Raw genomic sequence first — 26,552 nt, 5'->3', positions numbered from 1 at the left:
AATTTAATCAAATCAACCTTCCAATCCCACGGCTAAAATCATTTCCCACTTGAGTCATGTTGATTATGTTTAAAAAAACTGCATGTTGGTTTCTACATAAAGGTATCTTTTCTTTATATTTTAATAAAATGGCAGTATAACGTAAACGGGGAAAACTAAAGAAATATCGTGAGAAAATAGTGGTTTATTTAAAATATATTTTTTATATACGAACCAAGTCACTTCAACAGTTAAAAAATAATTATTATCTCTTGATATCTCGAGTTCAAACATAATATTTGTAAGAATGTTTGAACGTTTATGGTCAAACAATTGAGAATCTTTCGAACAATATCTTGTAATCCCTTCAAATTAATAAAAAAAATATTTTAATGACTTATATTAAATTTTACCGTATTTAGTAAAATTGTCTAATTTAATTTTATGTAAAATTATATTTTATTTTGTAGAGTGAAATGATTTTTTTTTATAAATTATGATATTGTAAAACCAACTTTAAAAGTAAAATAAACGTAATATTTTATTTTAAGAGCGTAAATTTGCAAAATATATGAAATTATAAAATATTAAAAATATATAAAAAATTTAAGATACATATATATCTTTACCACTCCTTTGATCTATCCCGCTCTCTGTGTCATTGTTGGGGTATGAACATGACGTTCTTCAAGTTCCAAATATCATCATCCCAAGCAACATCTCCGAACAATGCAGCGTAGGCCTTGTCCACAAAATCCACATCCCACAGAGGCGACCTGGTTCTTTGAATTGATCTGTGATTAAGATTCAAAGGCACATGCATGCAGGTAAGAAATATGAAACAAATTTGGTTCTAGAGAAGATGGAAACTTGTCAACTTAGCTTAGCAGAATTAATTTATGTTATCAACTATTTAGATTTTAGGCTACCAATATTGATTCGGTCATTTAAGACTTGGTGGCAATTGGATACAGAGTACCCGGTCCAACTTGCCAACAACATCATGCCCGCCCCCCTCAACTTTCTCAACCGTTTTGCACATAGTTACCAGCTTAAATTATAGGATAAACAACACATTTAATATATAAACTGTCATTTTTGTTTCGTTTTAGTACCTAATCTTTTTAAAAATTATACCTAATGTTTAGTTTATATTTCAATTTAATATCATCATTAAAATTTTAACTACATCGAAAAAGGAACAAAAAATAAACATCAAGTATAACTTTGAAGAAAAAAAGTTTAGATACCAAAATGGAACAAAAATAATAATTTAGACACTAAATGTGTAATTTACCCTAAATTATATGTTAAATATTGGGATTCTTAAAAATTATAATTCTATTCTGATAAAGTTATGGAACAGCCTGAATTTATCATGGCCCGCTCGCTCATTGGAACACAATTTTGGCTTTGAATTTATTCATATGTGGACCGCTCATCGAGTGTGGGAAGATCTCATGTTGCATCCATATATCAGATTCAAAAACCAATGGCTGCAGAACGAACGTGAAGCAATCATACTCTTATTATTCTAGATTGATTCAAAGCTAATTAAGATTTAGTTTTACTGTCTTAAAACTAAGATTAACTCAAAACTAATATAATTATAGATAATAATATGGTATTATTACGTCATACAATGTGCTGACGTAAAATATATTATATCATTTAAAATAATAACGAGATATATTATATTATTCAAAATAATGATATAATCTACTATGTTATAACCAGGATGGCTAAGGGACAATAATAGGAGGTTCACTGTTAAAAGCGTATACCTACAGTGAGTAAAAATTTGATAATGAGGTTTCCACTCAACCGTGGAATGCTATAATGAAATATCGAGGACTTACCTATCTTCTGTTCTTGAAGCAGAGCTTTAAGGTATCCTCGAAGTACTTAAATTTGTGTGGCATAATGGATTCGAATGACTCGTTGTAGAAACAGACATCACCGAAGCTTTTCATCTGCTCTTTTCTCCGTCCACGGAAAGTCCTCTAGCTCTTGGCAAATCCATGGCACAATTTTACAACAAAGCGTGTGGATTATCGAATTCAAGAAAATTCATCGCGCAGCGAATGCAGTAGCTAATTTCATTGCAAAACTGGATACTCCTCCATATGACTGATTTTATTTGACTCCTTTCGCTCCAATTTCAAACAGACATGCACGGCCCTCTTTACCTTTGTGTAAGACGCTAATATAATGACTTTACCCTCATCTTTTATTCAAAAATATATTGAGGACTACCTCGAGTCAAAACTTTGGTTTGGTTAATCTGTAAAAAACGGCTGCTAACAAACGAAGAAAGAGAGTGTCGTCATATGTCGAATGAGGCTGTTGCGAACATGTGCAGCAGGGCTGGAATCCATCTCCCACGGATTTAGGGACTGTGTGGTAGCCCGCCTGGCATGGAATGAGGTCGTAAAGCCTGAACGAATGGATCAGTTTGTGCATATGGACATCACGGAATGGATACACCTGAACCTCACACAACAGACCTGTAACATCCCAAATTATGGGTTAGTGACTTAATTGTAAAACTTCAAAATTTGATAATTAAAGTGGAATAGTTGAATAGTTCAATAACTTATCTGGAAATAATTTATGAATTATTGTTAGTAATTATTAAATAAAGTAAAGGGCAAATTGGTCATTTGACATGAAATATATTTTTTCCTTTAATAGGAGAGAAACACGTGGGAGGGGGGAGAAGTAGCTGGAAAACTCTCTTCTTCTTCTTCTTGTTTTCTTCTTCTCCAACGTGAAGCACCAAAGCCAAGGTAAGTTTTCTGATTAATTGATTATTTGTTGATTTTAAGTATGAGTTTTGATACTTAGGTAATACTTAAGCCTAAGGAAAGCTTGTCTTAAAATAAAAAGATGAAGAAGTTATGAAAGATTAAAGAGAAGAGGTTTTTAAGGGAATTTCTGGAAAAGAGTTAATAAAGGAACTTTGAGATAGAATTTGACTTGTCATAGGTTTGAATAAGAAGTTATAAGTGTTAGAAATAAGTTTGGATTACATGGAAAATTTAGTAAGATTCTTAGTTTTAAGAATCTGAATGATATATGGGAGATAATAAAGTGTTGAAATGATAAAAGTTAGTTAAAATGGTTGTAGTTGAGTTTAGTGGTATGAAAGGAGTTTTATATGAGGAAATTCAGTAAAGGGTTGACGAATTTTCGGGTGAAAAAGCATGTTTTGGGCAGAGTGTATCGGTACCCTAAGTATCTGTACCGATACCCTCTTGAACGAGAAATCACAAAATGCAATAAAGGTACTGATACCTTAAGGAGTGTATCAATACTCCCTAAAGGAAAAAGTGAATATAGGTCTATTAAATTCGTTTAAGTTAATAGCATCGAAGTATAAGGTTTAGGCTTCTAATAATTGTCTTGAAAATTATATTTATGTAGATACATAGTCTAAATGAGTTCCGGAACAATTGAAGAATTAGGATCGAATCAAAGCAAGCAAGGCTAAGGTGAGTGCAATTTAATTGTACTTATGTTATTGATCAAACATTAGCTTGCGATGAGCCAGTGACGGAGTTACTATGGTAAGAAGTGACTCCTAAATGTTATTTGGTATGATGCTTAAGTGTGCATGAGTACATGAAAATGAGTATAGGTGTTATATGTTATTACATGTGACATGATTTACATGATTACATGTATATGCGATATGTGATACTGAACTACATGAATATATGAAAATATGATATCAACTAGGTGATATGTCTAATATGTTATTATATGTGCTATGTGATGTATATATGAATAAGATATGACATACGTACATGAACAAATGAGAAATGATATAAGCCATATGAAACGATCTACGTGATTACATGTAATATGTGATACATATTATATGACATGAGATATATGTTTACACATACATGTGGTATGTAACAGAAGAGAAGGAACATATGATTATAAGAAAAACGATATGAATAAAAGAATGATACAAGTGATATGAAATATTATAAATGATAATGCTTGTGATGTGATATGAGAGCTAGTGGTATAGTTAACATGCCAAGAGTCGAGGGTTACCTATGTTCTTCAGAACATGGACTGATTACCTATGTTCTTCGGGACATATGGACTGTTTACCTATGTTCTTCGGAATATATGGACTGTTTACCTAGGTTCTTCGAGACCTATGGACTGGTCTTTCGGGACATTTATACGAGCTGTGGTGACAACATATGTGTGCACAATCTCAGTGTACTCACATACCTTGAGTTCTCAATAATGTACATGGGTAATCCAAAGATAAATTGAAGTGAAACTGACATAAGAAGATAAGTTTTATATGTGCATAACATGATCATATATAATATAGTGTAATAGATATATGCAAGTTGAACTGTCAAGATCAAATGGTAAGAGTGCATGTTTCATGAATTCATTATTATTATGTTTTATATGCTTCACTAAGTCAACGACTTAGCGTGTGATTGTTTCACACGTAGGTTCCGAGAAGAGGAAGATTGATAAAAGTTATGCAAGACAAGTCAGTTTCTCATTTCCAAAGATCAAATCAGAAAATAATTGAATAGTTTGTATTTTGTAATACTAATTGTGGTTTGAATGTAAATAAATATTTGAATCCGATATGTTATAATCGATTTTGTAAAATGGTATGATTTAGTTTTGTAATGGTTTAAACGTATTTATGTAAATGATAACTTGATAGTGATGAAAGATTAAGTTTTTATGAGTTTTATATATGTTTGGGCGAAATTACAGTAGCAGGGTATCGGTACACTGTAACAGGGTATCGATACCCTATAGCATTCAGGAAAATTTTTAGCATCGGTATTATTCATTACTGTTCATGGTACTATTTGCACAGTATCGATACTATTCATACAGTATAGTACTATTCATAAAAACAATTTTATGACTTAAATTTGTTATAACGAAACATAATTCAACAGTATATTATCATATTTTCTTAATATTAGTAAAAGATTTAAAATTGTTCACTATTTTGTACAAGTAAATGTTTTGAAATGTCAATGTGACACATCGAATTCATATTCGGGTCGGGTACGGGTTTGGGGTGTTACAAAACCCACTTTCCAACTAGACCTGAAGACTGGGATCTGCTGTTCGGTGCACTCATATATATGTTGTATATGGACTGGACGAAACAAAATGATCTTCGAACCGGATGCGGTGGAGGTTGAAAGTATTCTTCTGGTCAGCCGCAGGCAGCAGGCTATAAACGGAAGCCTTGAGTTCTATTGCAAGGATCGAAATAAGGACAGGATCTCCATTGACGAACATTGACCGCCATAGACCTTGGCAGCCCCCTCCGACAGGCTGGCTCAAACTTGACACGGATCAGTCAAGAAAACCTCTCTGGGATAGCCGCACGTGGTTGTGATCTACGAGACTCCAATTCCCTAGCGGGATTTGCAAAAGCAAATGACTATTGTTCAACACTAGATGCAGAACTATGGGGAATTTTTGGGATTAAGGCATAGAATACACCAACAAGAACCATTGTAGTCGAAGTTGACAACAGAGATGTTTTTAAACTCTTAAACCAAGGAACACGAATGGAGGCATTTCAGCGACGATACCACATATCACAGAGTATCGAGAGAGGAACAGAATAGCAGACGTATTAGCTAAAGTTGCATGGAATTTGCCTTTCGGCTTCGGCACCCGCCATCCAGCATTACCAATCTCCACCTAACGAGATTACAGGCTTTACTGCATGATGAGCTCCTAAACGTGAGGCAGGAAGATGATAGTTAACTTATAGTTTTATTTCTTCTCGTTTAAAAACAATAATTAATTAACCAACGATATTCGTCTAATATAAACTATTTTAACAAAAACATTCAACGTTCGGTTATTTAAAATGATCATTAAGGACCTCAGAAAATGAAAACACAATAGAATTATATACATATATTGCCGAATGTCTAATTGATTCAGTTACTAGCTTCAATTCTCTCCTCAAGAACCTCAGAAAATGAAAATTCTCTTCCTGACCAGAGACACTACACTACACAATACGGCTATCTCAAACCATCTTCCATCTTGCGGGATGGTTTCCCAACATTAACACCACACCTAAACAACGCCTCTATGCTTATTTTGTTCAACAAACTCATTTACATTACATACAAAGAACCCCTCCTAAAGTATTTACATTACAGGATTCCTTTTAAGCATTTTTCTCTCTATGATGACTTCAAAATTCCACCGTTTTAAAACTGGCATTTTGTAAGACCTCTTCGTCGTTATCTATGTACTCTCTTTGTGGATTGAAATGGGTTCTAAGCCAGTGCAGGGATGCTGCAATTTCGGCTATCCCTGTCAAGGCAATCAAACCCCTCAACTCTCACCGCTGGTTTGTTACCAAAACTTGCCCGAACACAGCTACCTTTCCTTGAACCGGATGATGGAGAGGGGGACAAGCCTAAAGTCGGCGACAGCGATGAAAGTGAGGTGACGACCTTCTCATCCCCGAATCGAGCATCCTGAATTAATGGGTTAGCTACTCTGCTCGGCGGCGACCCACAAAAAAATGGGGGCGGTGACCCTACTTGTGTACGACTTTCCTCCACTCCACAACCACCCTGTTAAATCCAAAACCAATAGCCATATGAATTTTATAAGAAACAATGTCCTAAAACATGAAGTTCTAATCACCACCCTGTTTTTCTAGTGCAAGAAACTATGGGTTTTATAAGTGGTCACCAAGTGGATGCTGCTAAACATATTTATTGCGTTGGGATGCCGCCATTGTTTATGGGACCAAACCTTAGTTTCCTTTATAATTTAAAGACTGATTTATTGGTGTCTAAAACTAAGACCATTCTAATTCCTACTTGTAAATAAGTTCAACATAATTTATGAATATAAATAAATTAGGAGAAAGAAGCATACCTTTGTAAGAATCATATCCAAAACATCGTTCCCTGGTTTTGAATCACAAAACTCCCCTTGATCACTGAAAAACACAAAACAATTTGCCATTTTTTTTTTGCTTTAGCCTTGTATGGGAATATAAATAAAAGTTGAAGGATTATAAAGAGGGGAAAATTACCTAAGTTGCCATCTAGGAGACCGAACAGGGTGGCCGTTGAAGGAGGTTTTTAAGAGACCCAAACGTCGTGGTTTTGGGCAGACCATAGTCTCTCCCCGATCCGTAACCATGACTGACATCGGAATGGAGCTTCGCATCTCCTCACGGCTGATTCCAATAGCGTTTTTTTGGATCACAAACTGCTTCACCATCAACCTTTACAATTTTTCTATCGATTATTATGAATTATTTTCCCTGTTCAGTCAGCAGCAACATGCTTAATAAATTATCTTCCTCAAATAGAAAGCAAGATATAACTGCATAATTTTTTCAACATTAAAATTGCACAAAATTACTTAAAAGCAGTTATATATCCACAGATCTACACACATAAAAAAAAACAAATTAAACTGCAATTCGGACCCAAAGAAGAAAAAAACTTAAGTTTAATTTCTTCACAGATCTACCGAGGCTTAGCAAAAGTGATACAAAAACAAAAATTAAGTATCCATTTTCTAAATCTACATTCCACTACAGACGTGGTCCAGATCAAGGGAAATATGATTCGTAGCTGACAATATGGAGGGAAAAAGGCCATAGCTATACCAAAAAGATCAACATAGAGATGATAGAGACGAGGAGAGAGTAAATTACCCTAGCTTTTAACTGCACAGAGCCTCTGGAATTCTTGGAGTGGATAATAGTATAAAGAGAGCAATATAAAAACTTTAGAAAAATAAAATACAGAAATGAAGCTGATAGATTTAGTCAAGGGTACAAAGAATGATGGAAAAGGAGAGGTCCGTTGTGATTTATAGAAGAGACAAGAGAATCACAAAAAATTGAAAAATTAGAAAAAAGAAAAAGAAAATAATAATCGTGTGGGAATTTGGGGCGGAGAAAATAAATCAATTAATTAATAAAATAAAATAAAATAAAATAAAAAGACAGAAACAATAAGCATTTAAATAAAATGAGATAAATTATAAGTTATTTGTTCAATTAAAAATTAATCAATATTTAATTTAGACAAACTTAATAATTTTAAACTCTTAAAATTTTTAAATCGAATCTGCTCCAATTTTAAGTTTTTCAAATCAATTCAATAACTCTCATTTAACTGCTTTACAGCCCTATGCATGAGGGGAGAAAACACATTCAGAGCAACCATTTCTCTGCAATCTGCTCTGGCATTTATTTATTTGTTTATAAATTTTAAATTAATTTTTAATTAACTGTTTATAAATATATATCACGAAGGCGGTGCCGTCCTGCCGCCAGAAATACCAAAGGGTTATAGAATCTTTCAAGAAATATCAGATGGGCCAACAGTTTTCCACGAACCAACTACCAAACCGACTTGCCGCGACAAATATTAAACTTTATTGATTTATTTATAAATTCGTTTATTATATTTTTTATTTTCTAAATTTTTTAATATTAATATAAGTACATTAAAAACTAAATTTAAAGTTTAAATTATGTTTTTTTTCTTTGACTTACAATTAATTAAATAAATAAACAAACACGTTAGTAAATATAAAAGAATATATTTACGAATACTAAACAAATATATTTATGCTCATTAAACGAACTAAACACGAATATCTTTAAAAATAAACAGTGAATACAAATGTGACGTTAACAATTTAATAAATATAAAACCAAACTTAAATATATTCAATAATAAATAAATAAATATAAATAGAACTATAATCGTTCAAACTCAATTGATTTATATTCTTTCCAAGTCAACAGTTCATGATGAGATTACTATTGAACAAAGGAGGAACGTTGGGTTTTAATTAGCTCAGGCCCGCATTGGGCTATTAACTGTGAAGTTGGACCCTCGACGCAATTAACTATATTGGTCCATAGTACAATTAATACGAATCAATAGAATCGGTCTCCTGAATCGGGCTGAGGATCCATCACCAAATACTACGGGCTTTCAAACTCCAAACCACCACAAACTCATAATCTTTTTTTTAATATTTATTTTATGATTTATGTTTAGATTTGTGGTTATTTTTTCAATAAAATTTTTTACATATAATAAGGACGTTTTTATATAATTAATAATACAAAAAACTAATTATTTAAGATCACAAAAACATTATACAAGGAAAACATTGTACTTGAGATCTTATAAGTTATGGTATACAAAGAAAAAGGCTACAATTGTACTTAAGATTCTATCATAACATACACAAAGTTTTAGGTTGAAAATAAATTTATAAAATTTTCAAAAAAAAGTAAAAAATAGATTATCAGCAAACAAAAATATAAAATTAAATATTATATAAAAGTTTAAATTTTTTTAAAAGACTACACTCTATCTACTTATAGATCTTATAATTGTCAAGCGACTATTCACACACTAAAGTCTAAACCCATCCAATTGTAGTTTTCCCAAGTCCAAACTTAGCATACAATTCTCCCCAAAGAAATGGATGTGATGTGACTCCATTTTTGATCTTATAGATAGTCATTTCTATCCATATTTCCCTTCAATTGATTAGACCCCATTGAAATCTCTTCTCCTCCAGCCTTGAAGCAGGGTCATGGGACAATCAATTCGATTTCCAAGTATAAGATACTATATATTAATGACAACAGCCAAATAAGAAAAGATGGTAATCTTAATCAATATACAGTGCTTATTAGTACAACTACATAGAAAACTTTCCATTTGAACATTATCACTTCAATCGCCTTAAATGATGGGGGTGGGGGTCATAAATGGCACAGTATTTAACTATAATGCTTGAATTGTCATTCAAAGTATTCATTCCAATAGGGCATATTGTTAGGAAAATAAACCGAGTACAAGTAATTTCCCTATAACCAGATTAGTGAGAATGCGAAATAAAAGCGGAAAAATAATACCCGAAAATTGATAACGGAGTTCAGCCAATTGTGCTTACGTCTCCGGGCTGCTGCAGATCTTTTACTAAGAGAGAAAATTTACAGGTGTTTACAAAACACTCACTACTCACAAGAAAGCTTTCTAGTATAGGAAGAAAGAAATGTTTTGGGATGATTTAGAAGCTAAATGAGCTAGGGTATTTATAGTTGAAACTTAGGGACTAATCTTTGAAAATACCCTAAAGTGCAATGACTAAATGTGTGATTTAACCATTTTAATTTTCAACAAAATTATACCAAACTTTGAACCAAGCATTATCGGTGCCAAACTTTGTTGAAACTTCAGCCCTCTTTAATTTCCACAGGCGGTGCCCACCCCCTCCTTTCTTTGACTTTACAATCTCCCACTTGAAGACTGATTTTAATCTGTCTTCACACCTCGATCGATGCAGCAGCATTTCTGGTCTTGTTACTCTAGCATGCCAACTGAAGCTGAACACAACTTCAGTTTGTCCGTAGTCACCGTCTTTGTCAACATGTCTGCAGGATTTTGAGCTCCACTGATCTTTTCAAGTTTCAAAATCTCATCTTCCAGAAGAGACCGAATAAAATGATATCGTAATTGTATGTGTTTCGTCCTGGAATGAAAAGACGGATTTTTTGCTAGATGGATAGCACTTTGACTATCGCAATACAAGACATTGTTTTCTTGTTTCTTGCCTAACTCTTCCAAGAAACTTTGGAGCCAAACCATCTCCTTGCTGGCTTCTGTAACAGCGACATATTCTGCTTCAGTTGTGGAGAGAGCAACTATCTTCTGTAGTTGAGAAACCCAACTCACTGCAGTTCCTCCTAGAGTATAAACATACCCTGTAGTGCTCCTTCTGATGTCGACATTTCCGGCTAAGTCAGCATCTACATAGCCTGTCAGTATCGTATCTCCACCTTTGAAACAAAGTGCTTTGTTTGTGGTACCCCGCAGATATCTAAGGATCCATTTGACTGCTTCCCAGTGTACCTTGCCCGGATTATTCATGTACCTGCTAACAGCTCCCACTGCATGAGCAATATCTGGTCTGGTACAAACCATGGCATACATCAGACTTCCAATTGCTGAGGCATACGGCACCTTTACCATGTGTGCACGTTCTTCCTCCGTCTTTGGTGACTGTTCTTTGGAGAGCCTGAAATGAACACCTAAAGGTGTACTTACTGGTTTAGCATCTTGCATGTTGAACCTGGAGAGTACTTTGTTGATGTACTCAGCCTGTGATAACATCAAAGTCCCCGACTTTGTGTCTCTATTGATCCTCATCCCAAGAATCTGCTTTGCAGCGCCCAGATCCTTCATAGCAAACTGCTTCGACAATTTTTGCTTCAAGTGTATAATCTCTTGCATGTCTGAACCTGCAACGAGCATGTCATCAACGTACAATAATAAAATAATGAAGCTGTTGTCGAACCTCTTGATGTAGCAACAATGATCTGCTTGGCATCTGATAAAACCACTGTTACTCATGAAACTATCGAACTTCTTGTACCACTGTCTAGGAGCTTGTTTTAAACCATACAAGCTCTTCTTCAACCTGCATACCAGGTTTTTCTTGTCTGCCTCTATGAAGCCTTCTGGTTGCCTCATATAGATTTCTTCCTCCAAATCACCATGAAGGAAAGCTGTCTTTACATCTAACTGCTCAAGATGTAAATTCTCTGCAGCTACAATTTTCAACACCAGTCTGATTGTAGACAATTTTACGACTGGAGAGAAAATTTCATTGTAGTCAATACCTTCTTTTTGCTGAAAGCCTTTGACAACCAATCTTGCTTTGTAGCGTTTGCTCCCATCGTGCTCTTCTTTGATCCTGTAAATCCACTTGTTGTGGAGCGCTTTCTTGCCTGGTGGTAATTCAGCTAATTCCCATGTCTGATTTGACATAAGCGAGTCCATCTCATCTTTCATGGAAAACTCCCACTTGACTGAATCCTCCACTTGCATTGCTTCATCATAGCACTCTGGTTCACCATTGTCAGTCAGCAACAAGTAGTGTAAAGAAGGAGAATACCGTTGGGTTGGTTTAGGAATTCTGGAGGAGCGTCTCAGTTCTGGTGTGCCTGGTTCTTCTTGAACTGCTTCAGGATTGATCTGAACATCATTTCCAGAAATCTCCTCGAACTCAGCAAATTCCTTTGTTTCAGCTTCGGTATTACTTGATTCTGCGGTTGACCTATCTTTGTACATCACATTTTCATTGAAAATGACGTCTCTGCTTCTGATGATCTTCCGATTTTCATAGTCCCAAAATCGGTAACCGAACTCATCACCGCCATAACCAACAAAAGCACATTTGTTGGACTTAGCATCAAGCTTACTTCTTTCAGCAGAGTCTATGTGTACATAAGAAATACAACCAAACACTCTTAAGTGTGAAAGGTTTATTTCTTTCTTGCTCCAAACTTCCTCTGGTATTCTGCCATCCAAAGGAACTGAGGGCCCACGGTTGATCAAGTAAGCTGCAGTGTTGATTGCTTCAGCCCATAGAAATTTGGGCAAGCCGGCATGTATCCTCATACTTCTGGCACGTTCATTCAGAGTTCTGTTCATGCGCTCTGCTACACCATTATGTTGCGGTGTCTTGGGAACTGTTGTCTCCATCTTGATCCCATTGTTTGCGCAGAAATCTCTGAATCTACTGTCTCTGTACTCTCCTCCATTGTCAGACCTCAACCGCTTGACTTTCAAACCAGTCTCATTTTCCACCATGGCCTTCCATTTTCTGAAGATATCGAAGACTTCTGATTTCTTCTTCAGAAAATAAACCCACACCTTCCTTGTTGAATCATCGATGAAGGTGACATAATATAGTGAGCCTGCAAGAGATGGAACTGGGGATGGTCCCCATACATCAGTATGAACCAATTCTAACCTTTCTGTCTTGGGTGTCTTGCCAATCTTTGCAAAACTGACTTTCTTTTGTTTGCCAAAGATGCAATCCTCGCATAGTCCGACATCTACATTCTTTAGATCCGGCAGCTTCCCTTTTGACAAAAGTGTCTTCATCCCTTTCTCGCTCATATGGCCAAGCCTTTGGTGCCATAGGTTTGATTTTCCATCAGCATCTGCTACTGCAATGATATTCTCTAAATTTGAGGTTACATAGAGAGTACCAGTCTTCTTACCACGAGCAATGACGAGTGCTCCTTTGGTAATCTTCCATTCACAGCCTGAAAAGGTTGTGCTATATCCTTCTCCATCAAGCTGTCCAACAGAAATCAGATTTCTTTTGAGGCCAGGAATATGTCTCACTCCTGTCAGCTTCCAGGTGGTCTGGTTTGGCAACTTTAGTCGGATGTCTCCTTTTCCGACGATCTTTAAGGTTTCATCATCAGCAAGATGAACCTTCCCAAAATCACCACTGACATAGTTCTCCATGATTTCTTGGCATGGGGTGGAGTGGAAAGATGCCCCTGAATCCAAGATCCATGATTCAATCGGACTGTTGACGCTTAGAATCATGGCATCACCTGTCTCCTCTGTCACGTTTGCAGATTCCTGTGCACCGGTATCTTTCTTCAGTGCTCGGCAATCTCTTTTAAAGTGACCTTTCTTGCCACAATTATAACAGGTAAAATCTTTCTTTCCCGTTCTAGATTTTTCCCGTCTGGATTTTGATCTGCCACGATTTGAATATCTTTCTGAAGTTCTTCCTCTAGACTCCGTGTGCAAGGCTGATGAGGTTGATGCTTCACCCGATTCTCTCCGTCGAATTTCTTCACTCAGTACCAGATCCCGAACATCGTCGAATTTTAATTTGCTGTTTCCCGACGAACTGCTGACTGCTGTAACAGTAGCATTCCAACTGTCTGGTAGAGATGATAAGAGAATTAAAGCTCGAACTTCATCATCGAACTCAATTTCCATTGAACTCAACTGGGTTGTGATTGTGTTGAGTTCATTTAGGTGTTGTGCCACCGATGCCCCTTCCGTCATCCGCAAATTGAATAATCGCCTCATCAAATGAACTTTGTTTGAGGCCGATGGCTTCTCATACATACTGGAGAGAGCCGCCATAAGACCCGCCGTGGTCTTTTCCTTTGCTATGTTGAAAGCAACATTTCGGGACAACGTCAGTCGAATGACTCCGAGGGCTTGTCGGTCGAGAAGAGCCCAGTCTTCATTCTTCATGCCCTCTGGTTGCTTTCCTGAGAGAGGTTGATAAAGATTTTTCTGGTACAGAAAATCTTCAATCTGCATCTTCCAAAAGCCAAAGTCCGCACCATCGAACTTTTCAATTTTCACCTTCCCTTCGTCTGCAGCCATCGCTTCCACTCGAATCTGGCTTCTTTTGGATCGTTTCTGACAATTCTTGCGAACCACCGTGTATTAGAACACCACCGTCGACAAACTCGTATCGCCGACCGAAATTTCACTATTCACGAAATTCACTATTCACGTGAATAGTAATGAATAGTAACCTCGCAGAAAAATTGACAAAATTCACAACCAAAAGCTCTGATTACCAGTTGTTAGGAAAATAAACCGAGTACAAGTAATTTCCCTATAACCAGATTAGTGAGAATGCGAAATAAAAGCGGAAAAATAATACCCGAAAATTGATAACGGAGTTCAGCCAATTGTGCTTACGTCTCCGGGCTGCTGCAGATCTTTTACTAAGAGAGAAAATTTACAGGTGTTTACAAAACACTCACTACTCACAAGAAAGCTTTCTAGTATAGGAAGAAAGAAATGTTTTGGGATGATTTAGAAGCTAAATGAGCTAGGGTATTTATAGTTGAAACTTAGGGACTAATCTTTGAAAATACCCTAAAGTGCAATGACTAAATGTGTGATTTAACCATTTTAATTTTCAACAAAATTATACCAAACTTTGAACCAAGCATTATCGGTGCCAAACTTTGTTGAAACTTCAGCCCTCTTTAATTTCCACAGGCGGTGCCCACCCCCTCCTTTCTTTGACTTTACACATATAGCCCTTCTAGTTTCCCATCTCTCCCAACTCCCTAAACTGCCATATGTCATCCATGTTCCATAAATTATCTGTCACCTCATTGTTCGTCCAATTGCCTTCAATGGAGTACTCCAAAGCTGACATGGATGCAAAGCTCAAGCCCTCCATGTCATAACCAGCAGTACTACTGCTGTTTTCGATGTTGTAATAGCTTTGTTCAAGTGTCTGGTGGCTGTTGCTGTAGTTGTAGACATTTGGACTTGTTATGTGTTGGGGGATATCCGTTTGGTCGGAAAAGTTCGTGAAATCCGGCGGATAAATGGTTTGTTGGGAAGTGATGATCGAACTGTTTGTGGTTTTGTTTGCAAGAGGGGGAAATGTTGGCAATGAAGGGACTGCGCAGTCGGATAATTGACATTGAACCGAGGTTTGGGTCGACGACGACGATGTCTGCTCGACTTTTTGAAGCAATATCGGCATCCAAAAACACCGAACCACGTCGAGGAATCTCTTGCTGTTGGACTCGATGTTGAGATGGCGTGCCTGTTTTTGCACCCTTGTTCTCCAGTAGTTCTTGATCTCATTGTCGGTTCTTCCCGGAAGATGTTGCGCGATTTTCGACCACCTGGAACAATGATCCGATCATTAATAAACACATAATTGAAGTATGCACCGCGTTAAAATCAAAAGATAAAAGAAAAAAAATACCTGTTCCCCCACTTGGAATGAAGTTCAAGAATCAAGAGCTGCTCTTGGGGTGTCAGGTTTCCACGCTTAATGTCTGGTTTTAAATAATTCAGCCACCTTAATCTGCAACTTTTGCCAGTTCTCTTGAGACCTGAGGGAGAATCAGATATAAGATAAAAGATAAAAGGAAAAAGATGGTTCATTTACAGATGAATTGAAGGATGTTTGTTTAGGTACCTGCACATTTGGCCAACATATTCCAACGACCTTCACCATGACGAGCAATGTAATGGGTTAGTAGAGTGTCCTCTTCAAGGGTCCATGGCCCTCTTCTAAGTTCAGTGTCCTCTTCCATAGTACTGGACATGTTGTTCTTGTTGATATTAGCCATAGCTGCTCTTTTACTTTGTCTTTGATTTCTGGGGTTTTCCCAAGAGGCTCAAAGCTATTGCTATTATGGGAATTTCGGAAGTGGAAAACTCAAATTTATAGGCTTTTTCCAAAGGGTCTAAAACAATGTTCGAGCTAGAAAAAGGAAAAGCATATACCATGTGATATGTTCATGAGGGCATCAAATTGTACAATAAGCCTATGAATTATAGGGTTGCTGAGGTGGCGATTAGCAAAGCTAGAACCGTGCCACAGATGGACCCTCCCAGTGTACATCATATAAAATACCAATAGTGAAAGACTTGAAATAGGAACATTCAAAGTATTTGATTTTCTTTATCACAACATCAGAGATAAAAAGAAAGGGACCAAATCAGAGGGTTAATGATGGTTTAAATTAAGTACAAAGTGGGTCCTCACTGCAACTGTGTACCCTCGTATTTGAACCTTAAAAGAGCAGTTTAGTCCCAGCAGACATGCAGTTTGACGGAGTTATATAAATCCATTAGCAATTACATAATGTAGAAGTAACCAAAAGAAAAAAAAGCCTAGAAAGAAGGAGAAAAGATGTTTGAAATTGAGAGTTTCTTGTGCACAATCATTCCTTCCATTTTCATTTCTTTACCCATAAGTCTTTAGAAGAGGATTAAATATTAATTGGGCATAATAAAAAAACTCTTTTAGTGTTTGATTGAATAATTGGTTTGATCTATATATTTTTAGTTTGGCCTATATATATTTTTTTTGAATATTTTTTATATTGTAAAAAGATATTATATTCAAGATAAGTCTCGAGATTCGATTCAGTATAAGAAGATAAAATATGAGCATTCTTGACCACTCAATCAATATTTTAACCTTTAATATTTTAGTTTGTAACAGAATGTTCCCCGATTAACTGGAAACTATTAGTTGATTAATAGTAATATTAAGCAATGACATGATGAATCTTTTATATCTAAAGTGATGATGTGACATATATCACGTTATTATTTCAAACACGTAATATATGTCACGTTATCACTCTGAACAAAAATGCTTTCAACATTTTGTTATGACAAAGATATTATTTCGTTTGTACATAATTGATAATGATACAACATGTGATATGTGTCCTATCATTACTTAGAACACATGATATATATCACATCATCATTTTAGACAAGTAATATGTATCACATCATTACTTTGAAATAGGGCTGTAAATGAGACGAGATATGTCACAAGTTACTTGAGTTCGACTATGTCAAAGCTCGATCAACGCTCGACTAGAATGGATTCAACTCAATTTCGAACTCGACTCAAGTTCTTAACGAGCCAAAATGCGCTTCTTGATATCCGACTCAAAAGGATTTTGAGCAACTCTCAAATAAATAACTTTTAAATTTTTTTAATTAAATGATTAATAATATTAACATTTATATATTGTTTTTTAAAATAAAAAATACATAGGTTTTTATGTATTTAATATTTAGGTTTGAGCTCAATTTCAAGATTTAATCTAGTTAAGTCTGAAAACATTTCGAGTTTAAATTTTTTTCGAGCTCGAATCTAGCTTTAATTTTTTATTTCAAGCTTGGGTCGAACTTTAATTTTTGATTTCAAGTTCGAGTCAAGCTCGAAATTTTTAAGTTCGCAAGCTTTCGAGCCGAGTCGAACACAACAATACTCGAGCTCGACTCAACTCGTTTATAGTCCTACTTTGAACATATAAGGTTCACCACATCAACGACGAGTGTTAATTTTAGTTAACTAATAATTTTTATCTAACCAAGAGACATTTTACACCAACTAATATATATATATTGTTTCATCAAACATTAATATGAATTTTGACATTATACCTATAAATTAACAGATATTAAAATATAAATATTATCTATAATTTAAATTAGGTGTAAGTATGATTGTTAATGGTGTTTGAAGTTTAGAGCATAGATGATTTTGGACCTGAATAGTCTACTTTCATGGAATGGATGAATCGAACCAAATAATTGGTTCAAAATTCCAAAGTTTCTAGATTCACTTTACAAGAAACGTGCTTGACTGAGCAAAATATATTATAGGAGAAATTACACAGCTAACTAAACGTGGAATCATGGGGTTTTCTCTCACCAGGGGTAGGCGGCATATTTTGAAGCATGTTAGAAAATTTTGTAACAATGACTTGGAACACTGTACAACCAATACCACACTTTTTTTTCCTAAACAGAATTAGCTAATTTTATTAAAAAATATTAAATTATAACACAGATTTATTATTATAATCGTAAATTAAACATATAATAAGAATATTTTTATATAATTATTATCACAAAAAACTAGTCACTTAACATTACAAAAATATCATATAAAGAAAAGGTTAAAAACCTAACCAAATAAACTTAAACAAAAGGTAGGCAAAAATAGATTTGACCGCGTCTAAAAATAAACCACAAAAGAGATCAAGCTATTGAGAGGCCATCGACAAATCGCAGATTAAAGTCGAGCGACGTGAGGAAACTATCCACGAACATAATCATGTATCCAATCCAACTTGATGGTCCAAACCAGAGAATATCAACGTGATAACAAATAAATTCTATCTCAATCAGTCGTGACAGTGACTAATTCAACTCTAAGAAAAATATAAACGAAAAAACGACTAAACAACCGAAAAAATATCATAAAAAAAGAGAAAACGGTGTTATAAAAGCATAGGAAATCATGCATAAAAGCAATGTTGTTAAAATTTTAAAAATAATAATAAAAATAAAGACATACTAAGAAAACAATAAATACTAATAAAACTGATACTATCAACGATCAAAGAAATGAAAGAAAAAAAATTAACAATGACCATGGAAAAAAATTGAAAATTAGAGCAAAGCCCTAATTTGAAGATGTTACCAATTTTATTATTTAAACAATAATAAAACATATCATTTTTTTAAACCTTATATTAAAGAAACGACACGTGAACATTTCCCTACCAATACCGCTCTTCTTTTCTTCCTTCTTGTTTCTCCTACTGTATCTGACAAAAGTTAACTAAAATATAAGCTCACTTGGTAATTAAATATGTGAGTCAGTGCAGCTAATTTTGACCACTTTCAAATCTTCATTTCTTCGCTAGATTCCTAAGACTACAAGATTTCGGAGTTTTTAAATCCATGTGTTCTCCCGGGTTTATTATATAAATATTTCATTTTTTAATTGTAAATATAATCATCCAACTCAGTTGGTAGAGCACAAGGTTCTTAATCTTGAGATCGTGGGATCGAGTCTCATGAAAGACATTTCATAATTTGGAGGTCTCCTACGGAAGCTGTCCGCAACTTAGTGTTGGGAGCAGCCTACTATCTTACCTCCCCTTACCCCATTACATATGGGAACAAAGGACAACCGACAACCGATATTGTTGTGTTTACGTAAAATGAAGATATATTTTGTTAAAATTATTCTTTTAAAAATGAAGATTTTTAAATTAAATGCTTTGAATGAGTTTATAAGATTTTTTTTTTATAATAGAGGTAGTAAAGTGTTCTATTATGGCAAAGAGTAATAGATTAGAGTTGAAAGTTTAATTTTACAGAAGGATTTATAAATACCTTGTTGTACGTAAAGAAACAAACTACGAAGAATTCATATCATTTAAGTTGTTCGACGATTATAATTTAAGATCGTAAGAGATTAAAAGAAGACACTCTCGCTGTAGTTTAGGTTTTTGCAGTATCTACATCATTAAAGAGTAGCATGCACAGTGATCGGACCTGGAATTTGTCGCTGCTAGTTGGGGCTTGGAGGGGCCAAGGCTATGAAATGATTGAATCAATTATTGATGGATAAGCAATGTTTTGAAAATCGGATCGGACCGGCCGGTTCAACCGAAAATCGTTATCTTGTCTTGTCCATTCTACCCGGTTGAATCGGTTTTAGTGAACCGAGAACCATTCGAACCGGCTTTGAACCGTTTAAACCGGACCGTGAATTAGTTCAACCTAATTTTTTTGATTTTTTATTAAATATTTTTAGTATTTTTATTTAATTTTTTAAATAATTATGACGTCGTTCGGTTCTTACGATCGATTTAACTGATTCAACCAGTTGAACTAGTGAACCGATAACACGATCGGTTCGCTGGTCGGTCCGATTCTGAAAATCATGTGGATAAGAGCTTTTGTGGTTTGTAAATAGTGGACAGATCGAATGAGCGTTTTATCTTTTTACAATCTGACTTGATTGATATCCTACGCTCATCCATATGCCCCATCACACGTATTCGAAAAATATCGAATAATAAGCAAATCTATATTAATAATGTTATATTTAATTTAATTTTAATTTATAAAACAATTCAAATATAAAATAATCACTTAATACCGTTTAAATTCGACTCAATCTCAACCTTTCAAAAAATAAAAAAATATAACTGGACCCAATTTTTTTTTTTATAAAAATATCTAATCAAACTAAGTCGAATCAGAACATGTTGAGTTCAGGACAAATACCCTTCTGTTCTTTACAGATCAATAATAGTGGCCAGGGTAAAAGATGAAGAATGATACAAATGTGACCTTATCTGGTGGCGCACGCGTGTTATTAAGGCAGTGGGGGGACAAGCCATGACTGAAACTGATTAATAAGGTGAAGAAACATAAAGGGGAGTGATAAGGATAATCTCCATATGATTGTAGGAGCCTAAGGACCTATGTTCTTTTCCTTATTATATAAATAGATACTTTAACTTTGTAAATTTTCTAAATTGACATATAAATTTAGTGTTTTTTTTTCTAATTCAATACCTAAATTGACACAATATTATACAATTAAATTAATGATATCATAAAATGCTACTTATCACAATTTGATTGACGATTGAAATATCATATAAACGTCGTATATTAAAGTCAAAAATATATATTCATATTTACATATTAATTTAGAAAAAATAAACAAATTGTATAATACTTTAATTCCAAAGTGCAGTACATGACATATGATGTAGAGATTATAAAGGCATTCACTTTTTTGATGTAAAGTTTGTGAGATGGTGGAGGTTATATAATCCTATGACACGATTCATATGAAAAATATAAATATAATCACCAAAGTTGAAATTTCGGGTTTGAATATCGTGTATGTAGAGCATATAGATGTTCATTATCAAATAGTTGAATCTTTAAACAAATATTATATTTATCTCATATCTATATATAAGAAAAAGATTGTTTTAAATATCATTAAATTTAAGATTCAAATCAATTTTATTATGTAGTTTAAAATAATTTAATTATAATATTAAATTTTGATTTTAATGTAAGTATTAAACAATTAATTCATTAATAGTTAGGTGGATTGTGATTTGACTTTAATGTAGAAGTAAAAAAATATTTTTTAATTTACCTCATCTTCATCATCATCAAAATTAGTTTTTTACTCATTTTAATTCCTCACTAAAAACCACTATTGTTGAACATATTTTACAATCACTCTAAATCAATGAATTTATTTTATTGTCACCCTAAGCATCAATATATCAATAATTACATGATTAAGAAAAAAAAAATTAGAATGGTTTGATCAAAATCAAAGTTGAGAACCACTTTACATGGATAAAGGAAGAGGAAAAGCAGCAAGTAAATTAGAAGTGGCATCAAATCCAATCTAATTAAGGTATGAAAGGATGGAGTGAGATGTTTGAAGGAAGGTAGGAAAGAAAAGACAAGGAATGAAGGATCTAATACGGCGTAGGAAAGGTTGAAAAAGGGAGATGCCATCAAAATCCAATCTCTTCATTGATTCTGCAAATACACGATGAACATCATTCACTGTATCAGTATCCTATTCCCACACTAGATTATACTTGGGGTACATCAGAATTAAGCATGTGAGTGTATAATAACAGTGGCCAAGTGCAAAGGGTTTTGGTTTTAATTATTTATTATTACAGTGAGTTCGTTCATTCATTGGTTGGAAATGTGCTGTGACTCTTCTTCCTTTCAAGTTTAAAAATCAAATCGCCAGCTTTCCTTTCACTTTCGCTTTCCACAAATAAGCGTGAAGAGACCAAACTCTGTTTTTCTTCAAACCCTGAAATATACACACAAATGTAAATGAAAACCTAAAAAAGAAGAGAAATGTGCTGTAACTGAACCTTTGTCAACAGTGGTGGTAGGTCCGATGAAGTGAAAGGGCCATCACGCTAACTCGTGGGCGTAGATGCACGTTTACTATGAGGTCCTACAACATATATTACGTAATAAATATTAATATTATTATTTAATACATCATCACTCAAAAATTAATTCTACTTGTGATATTAAAATGATTATAAAGATTTTCAAATTGTTTTTATAACAATAAAAATATATAAATGAAATAATTTCACAAACAACCTACGAGCATCTTTACATCATTTTAAAAAAATTTAAAAGTATATAAATATAATACTTATATCAATTTATGAACGTTTATGAAATTATTTTCTTGATGTATTTACTGTCTTATACCTTTAAATAATTCAAGATGTAGGATAACCCTAGCCGTTCTCCCCTCCTCTCCCCCTCTCTTTTTCCTGGAGTTTATACCGTTGTCTATAGATCGAATCATGATTTTATTAAACAGAGGATAATACTGATTTTGATGCTGATTATTGAAAATCGATTTATTTATTTATTTTTCAGTTTTTAATAAGAATAATTCTACTTGTGGCATGTTTTTCACTACTTTTATGACATGTTTTTCTGTGTCTTTGTAACACGTTTTTCATTTTCTTTCTCGATCCCGTTCTTTTTATTTTATGTTTTCTCATGGTTAGATTTGGCGACGTCATGACGGATCAAGAAGACAATTATTTGTAATCATGTTGATATTACCTTTTATGGATCCTCATATTGAATTTAGATACATAATTTTATGATTGCTTTTATGAATATTTTGGAGGTTAATTAATCACATGTGAAAATTGAAATATAGCAAAAATGTGGGAATTGCGATCAAATCAAAGCTATATGACGTAGTGCAAATAAAAGCATCTGAGCTTTAAAAGAAAATAAAAGCATCCGAGCTTTAAAAGACCAACTTCCGGCAAAACTTTATATAACAAACATACAAAAAGGATTTCAATACAACAGAGTGCTGAATTCATGAAAGCAAATAAACAGTATTAAAGCTCAAAACTGCATTTTTGATGTGTGAGTAAATCTATTTACCACCCATACCGTAAGTATCCTTGAGCGTGACCGTGCGGTTAAACACGAGTTTTTCCGCAGTCGAGTCCTTGTTAACTGTAAAGTACCCTGAAATTGAAAACACGACAATCGACCATTAAATTGCCGCGCCTATGATATTATAATGATGTGGTTTTATGTCATCCAAGAATTTAGAGAAACAGAACCACACAAACAAAGCTTATGAAACCTACCTAGCCTTTCAAACTGAAATGTATCCCCTACAGCAGCATTTGCAAAGCGCTGGTACTGCAAATGCTGTAGGTATCACCACTTTGGAATTGGGGTTCAGATCAGCCAGCCAATTGTCGAGTTCCGCAGGATTCTGAATAAATATTCAAGTCATAAGAAGTCAAAGCAAGAAACGAGTCCAAGATACGAATAAATGACTGCAACCTCGGGATTAAAGAGTCTATCAAACAATCTGACTTCCACCTTCAGGGGATCATCCCCGGGTGAAGGTTGCTACCCAGTGGAGAACCCCCTGCACTAAAATGTTCACAAGTCAAATAAAAAGAGGGATTAACAGAAAACTCCTGGATGAAATCAAAAGAGCGACGAAGAAATTAAAAAGAAGGATCATATTCAGCTCGTATCTCGAGCACGGTCTCATTGTCATCGGCCAGTATTACATCTGTGCACTTTATGGGGAATGCATATATGCAGAAACGGGAACACAGAAGCTACTAAACTAAATCTGCAGAACAAATTGACAACATATATCCAAGTGTGTGTCTGTGTGTCAACACACAATGTATACCTTAGGAGGACTGACTTGCCAGGTGCCAACCCATAGTAATCATTAGAAACTTTCATTCGGAAATCAGAGCGCTCAATATATACAACACTTGAAAATGGCACATAAAATCAGCAGACAATAATTTTGGAACAAATTATAGATTGAAATTAATACCCAATATTTTTAATTGAATTAAAAGATAAATGAGCAGACAATGCTCAGTATCGTTCCAATGTGATTCTGAAGGGAAAATTGCAGATTATTCAAAGTTAATTTATAAGTTAAAACAATCTATTATTTATCCTCACCTTGAGGTCGTGGGATCGAGTCCCACGGAGGACATTTCATAATTCGGAGGTCTCCTACGAAAGCTGCTCTCAACCTGGTGTTGGGGCCAGCCTACTATCTTACCTCCCCTTACCCCATACATATAGAAAAAAAGGACAACCATTCAAGGTTGGTTATAACTACCTGAGAACAAAAAGAAGATGATGCATAGAATTGAAAGATGGATTTTAAACGAAGAATTCAGACTAGATGATGACCTTAAGTGGGTGTAGCACAACCAATACACGAGGTGCTGTCCTGTTCAATTCCTCTCTTATGTGATGCTCAAGGCGATCCAAGCGAATCAGACTACAATCACTGTGGCACATGTTAAAATATTAATGAAAAACTCAGAAATTTTGAAAAGCAGGTTTGCCATAAATTTATGTTACAGGCCTACATCTAGATAAAATAAAGAGCATTAGATGAGAATGAAGATATGCATTTTCAACCTTCTAGTGATTCCATTTCCTCGAACAAAAGCATTTATCGCAGTTGAAGTAACGCCCCTACACCGTAAACCAGCTAATGTCATGGACACGGGAATCATCCCAACCATCGACATATTTGTTCGTCACAATGTAATTTAACTAAATCACATCATAGTAAATGAACATTATATTTTTATTTTAATCAAATCAAAACAACTCAATGAAGCCATACAAAAAATCTTATTTTCTTTCACCTTTCGTTTAGACATCACCAAAGTTATCAAAGGCTCAAGGCGCATCGAGGCGCATAGTGTCCTGGAGCCTTAAGGCACGAGGCGCATGAAAGGCGCCTGATTCACGAAGACGAGGCGCATGATATCCAAAAAATTATAATACATCATTCAATTTTCTTTATATACGTACGATTTTAGTTTAATTATCATGTGTTAATTTAAAACAATAATTAGAAAACTATACTAGAATGCACATCAACAAGAGAAAAGGCACAAGAATATCAGACAACATCTATAACAATAGTGGGATGATAATAAATTAGAAAACTGATTTTGAAGGAAAAATATCTAGGCTCCTACGTTCAAATTGTCTTTGAAAATGCATGTGTAAATTCCGCATATCCTTATACATACAAGCTTGATGATCTATATTGCACTTGCATATTTCTCTACGTGTGTACTATGCAGGCTAGCACGGGTGTTTTGATCATTTGCATATGTTTTCATGGGTATAATAGAAAGACCACGAGATAGTGAGAGATAACAAACTGTTTGTTCGATAACGTCCCTCCAAAATTACTGACTTCTTCTCTTCAAAAATTCCATTGGCGGTATGTGTAATTTCCTCTACAGAAGCTTCAACCCCCTGTTAAGAAGTACAATTAAGTAATCATAAAAATGGCACTAAATAAGACTCAACCTATAACGAACAAAAAAAAAAGTTAACAACAAATTTAGGAAGCAAAGCCATTGCATCCTATGTTATCATTCATTGAAAGTGTGAACAATCTTATACATATCAACGCCACAAGCTTCTTCAAATTCTTTCTTTTCAAAATTCTCAGATGCAACATTCGAGAGAAAAGAAAATGCAACTTCTAACTGTGCCGGAGTCTTAATCTGCAAAAAGTTGACCAGCCTTAAAAGATGGTAATAAAACGAAGCACCCCCTAACAATTCCATCCATGATTCCCTTTAATTAAGCTAAACAAGAGTGGAAAAAACAAAGATTAAATTCTAACCTTAGAGGACACAACATATTCAAGTCAAACTGGACGATGAACAAGAGCATTCGCAGGGTACTTCGTGGCAACGTATGATACATACACAGCAAAAATCATCTCCAATTTTTCAGCTAGAGAAATATATAACTAAATACAAAGAAATTAAACAAAAAATGAAGAATTAACTTACAGTATATATAAGATTTCCAGTAGTACGTTCACATCCATTTGTCAAAGCAGCGTAACGAAAAAAAAAAGATTGAAACGGGTAGAATTATTATTAGAACAAATTATAAAGAAAAAAAGAAATCCAAAGTAGAGACGGAAAAAAGAGTAAAGTGAAGAAAGAAGAACCTCGTGGATAACAGCGGTGACCTTGTTGTTGGCGACGGTGTTACGAGCAGTTCGTTCGTCTAAACCAATCTTCAAGAAGAGCTCTAAGGATTTATTCGAGTTTGACAACCATTATTCTTTCGGATTGTGTTGGAGAGAGAAAGTGTTGGCTTTGCTGTGCAAGGGCTGATGTAAAACCCTACAACGAAAAAACAATAGTAAAACAGAATCTCGAATATCAAATATCAAATATATATAGGAAAATGAAATCCACGGGAATGAGATTCTGTGGAAGATTCCCTTGGAAAATTTGGTAC

The 26,552-nt window shown here is 34.6% G+C and overlaps 2 protein-coding genes, 1 long non-coding RNA gene and 1 pseudogene across 3 annotated transcripts; all 4 read right to left on the bottom strand.

Moving 5' to 3' along the window:
• Positions 1-6,291: 6,291 nt before the first annotated feature.
• Positions 6,292-7,799, bottom strand: LOC120201632. Its single transcript, XM_039202207.1, has 4 exons — positions 7,700-7,799; positions 7,067-7,300; positions 6,907-6,970; positions 6,292-6,596 (listed from the first exon to the last, which is right to left on the bottom strand). Exons 2-4 carry the CDS (start codon positions 7,255-7,257, stop codon positions 6,294-6,296), a joined length of 558 nt encoding a protein of 185 aa, XP_039058138.1. The 5' UTR covers positions 7,258-7,300; positions 7,700-7,799; the 3' UTR covers positions 6,292-6,293.
• A 7,082-nt stretch (positions 7,800-14,881) lies between these two features.
• On the bottom strand, positions 14,882-15,973 carry LOC120201631 (transcription factor MYB62-like). Its single transcript, XM_039202206.1, has 3 exons — positions 15,805-15,973; positions 15,589-15,718; positions 14,882-15,505 (listed from the first exon to the last, which is right to left on the bottom strand). Exons 1-3 carry the CDS (start codon positions 15,956-15,958, stop codon positions 14,908-14,910), a joined length of 882 nt encoding a protein of 293 aa, XP_039058137.1. The 5' UTR covers positions 15,959-15,973; the 3' UTR covers positions 14,882-14,907.
• Positions 15,974-23,097: 7,124 nt separating this feature from the next.
• On the bottom strand, positions 23,098-23,984 carry LOC120201620 (annotated as a pseudogene).
• Positions 23,985-24,282: 298 nt separating this feature from the next.
• LOC120201721 lies at positions 24,283-25,540 on the bottom strand. The gene is made up of 4 exons (XR_005523664.1): positions 25,448-25,540; positions 24,687-24,743; positions 24,453-24,552; positions 24,283-24,378 (listed from the first exon to the last, which is right to left on the bottom strand). It is a non-coding gene; the product is annotated as an uncharacterized LOC120201721 (long non-coding RNA).
• Between the last annotated feature and the right edge of the window lie 1,012 nt (positions 25,541-26,552).

The sequence above is a fragment of the Hibiscus syriacus genome, unplaced genomic scaffold, assembly GCF_006381635.1.
Source record: "Hibiscus syriacus cultivar Baekdansim isolate YM2019G1 unplaced genomic scaffold, ASM638163v2 tig00007895_pilon, whole genome shotgun sequence".
NCBI classification, from domain to species: Eukaryota; Viridiplantae; Streptophyta; class Magnoliopsida; order Malvales; family Malvaceae; genus Hibiscus; species Hibiscus syriacus.
Note: the sequence above shows the minus strand (reverse complement) of the source record. Positions and strands in the feature narration are given on the sequence as shown.

What these genes read in the sequence shown, in the direction of transcription:
- LOC120201632 (XM_039202207.1), bottom strand. Translation starts at nt 7,257, where the DNA reads ATGGTGAAGCAGTTTGTGATCCAAAAAAACGCTATTGGAATCAGCCGT. An exon ending in TCTCCTAGATGGCAACTTAG is followed by an intron (nt 6,971 to 7,066) that starts GTAATTTTCCCC and finishes TGTGTTTTTCAG; the next exon opens with TGATCAAGGGGAGTTTTGTG. An exon ending in TGGATATGATTCTTACAAAG is followed by an intron (nt 6,597 to 6,906) that starts GTATGCTTCTTT and finishes TGGATTTAACAG; the next exon opens with GGTGGTTGTGGAGTGGAGGA.
- LOC120201631 (XM_039202206.1), bottom strand. Translation starts at nt 15,958, where the DNA reads ATGGCTAATATCAACAAGAACAACATGTCCAGTACTATGGAAGAGGAC. An exon ending in TATGTTGGCCAAATGTGCAG is followed by an intron (nt 15,719 to 15,804) that starts GTACCTAAACAA and finishes ATTCTCCCTCAG; the next exon opens with GTCTCAAGAGAACTGGCAAA. An exon ending in CATTCCAAGTGGGGGAACAG is followed by an intron (nt 15,506 to 15,588) that starts GTATTTTTTTTC and finishes TCATTGTTCCAG; the next exon opens with GTGGTCGAAAATCGCGCAAC.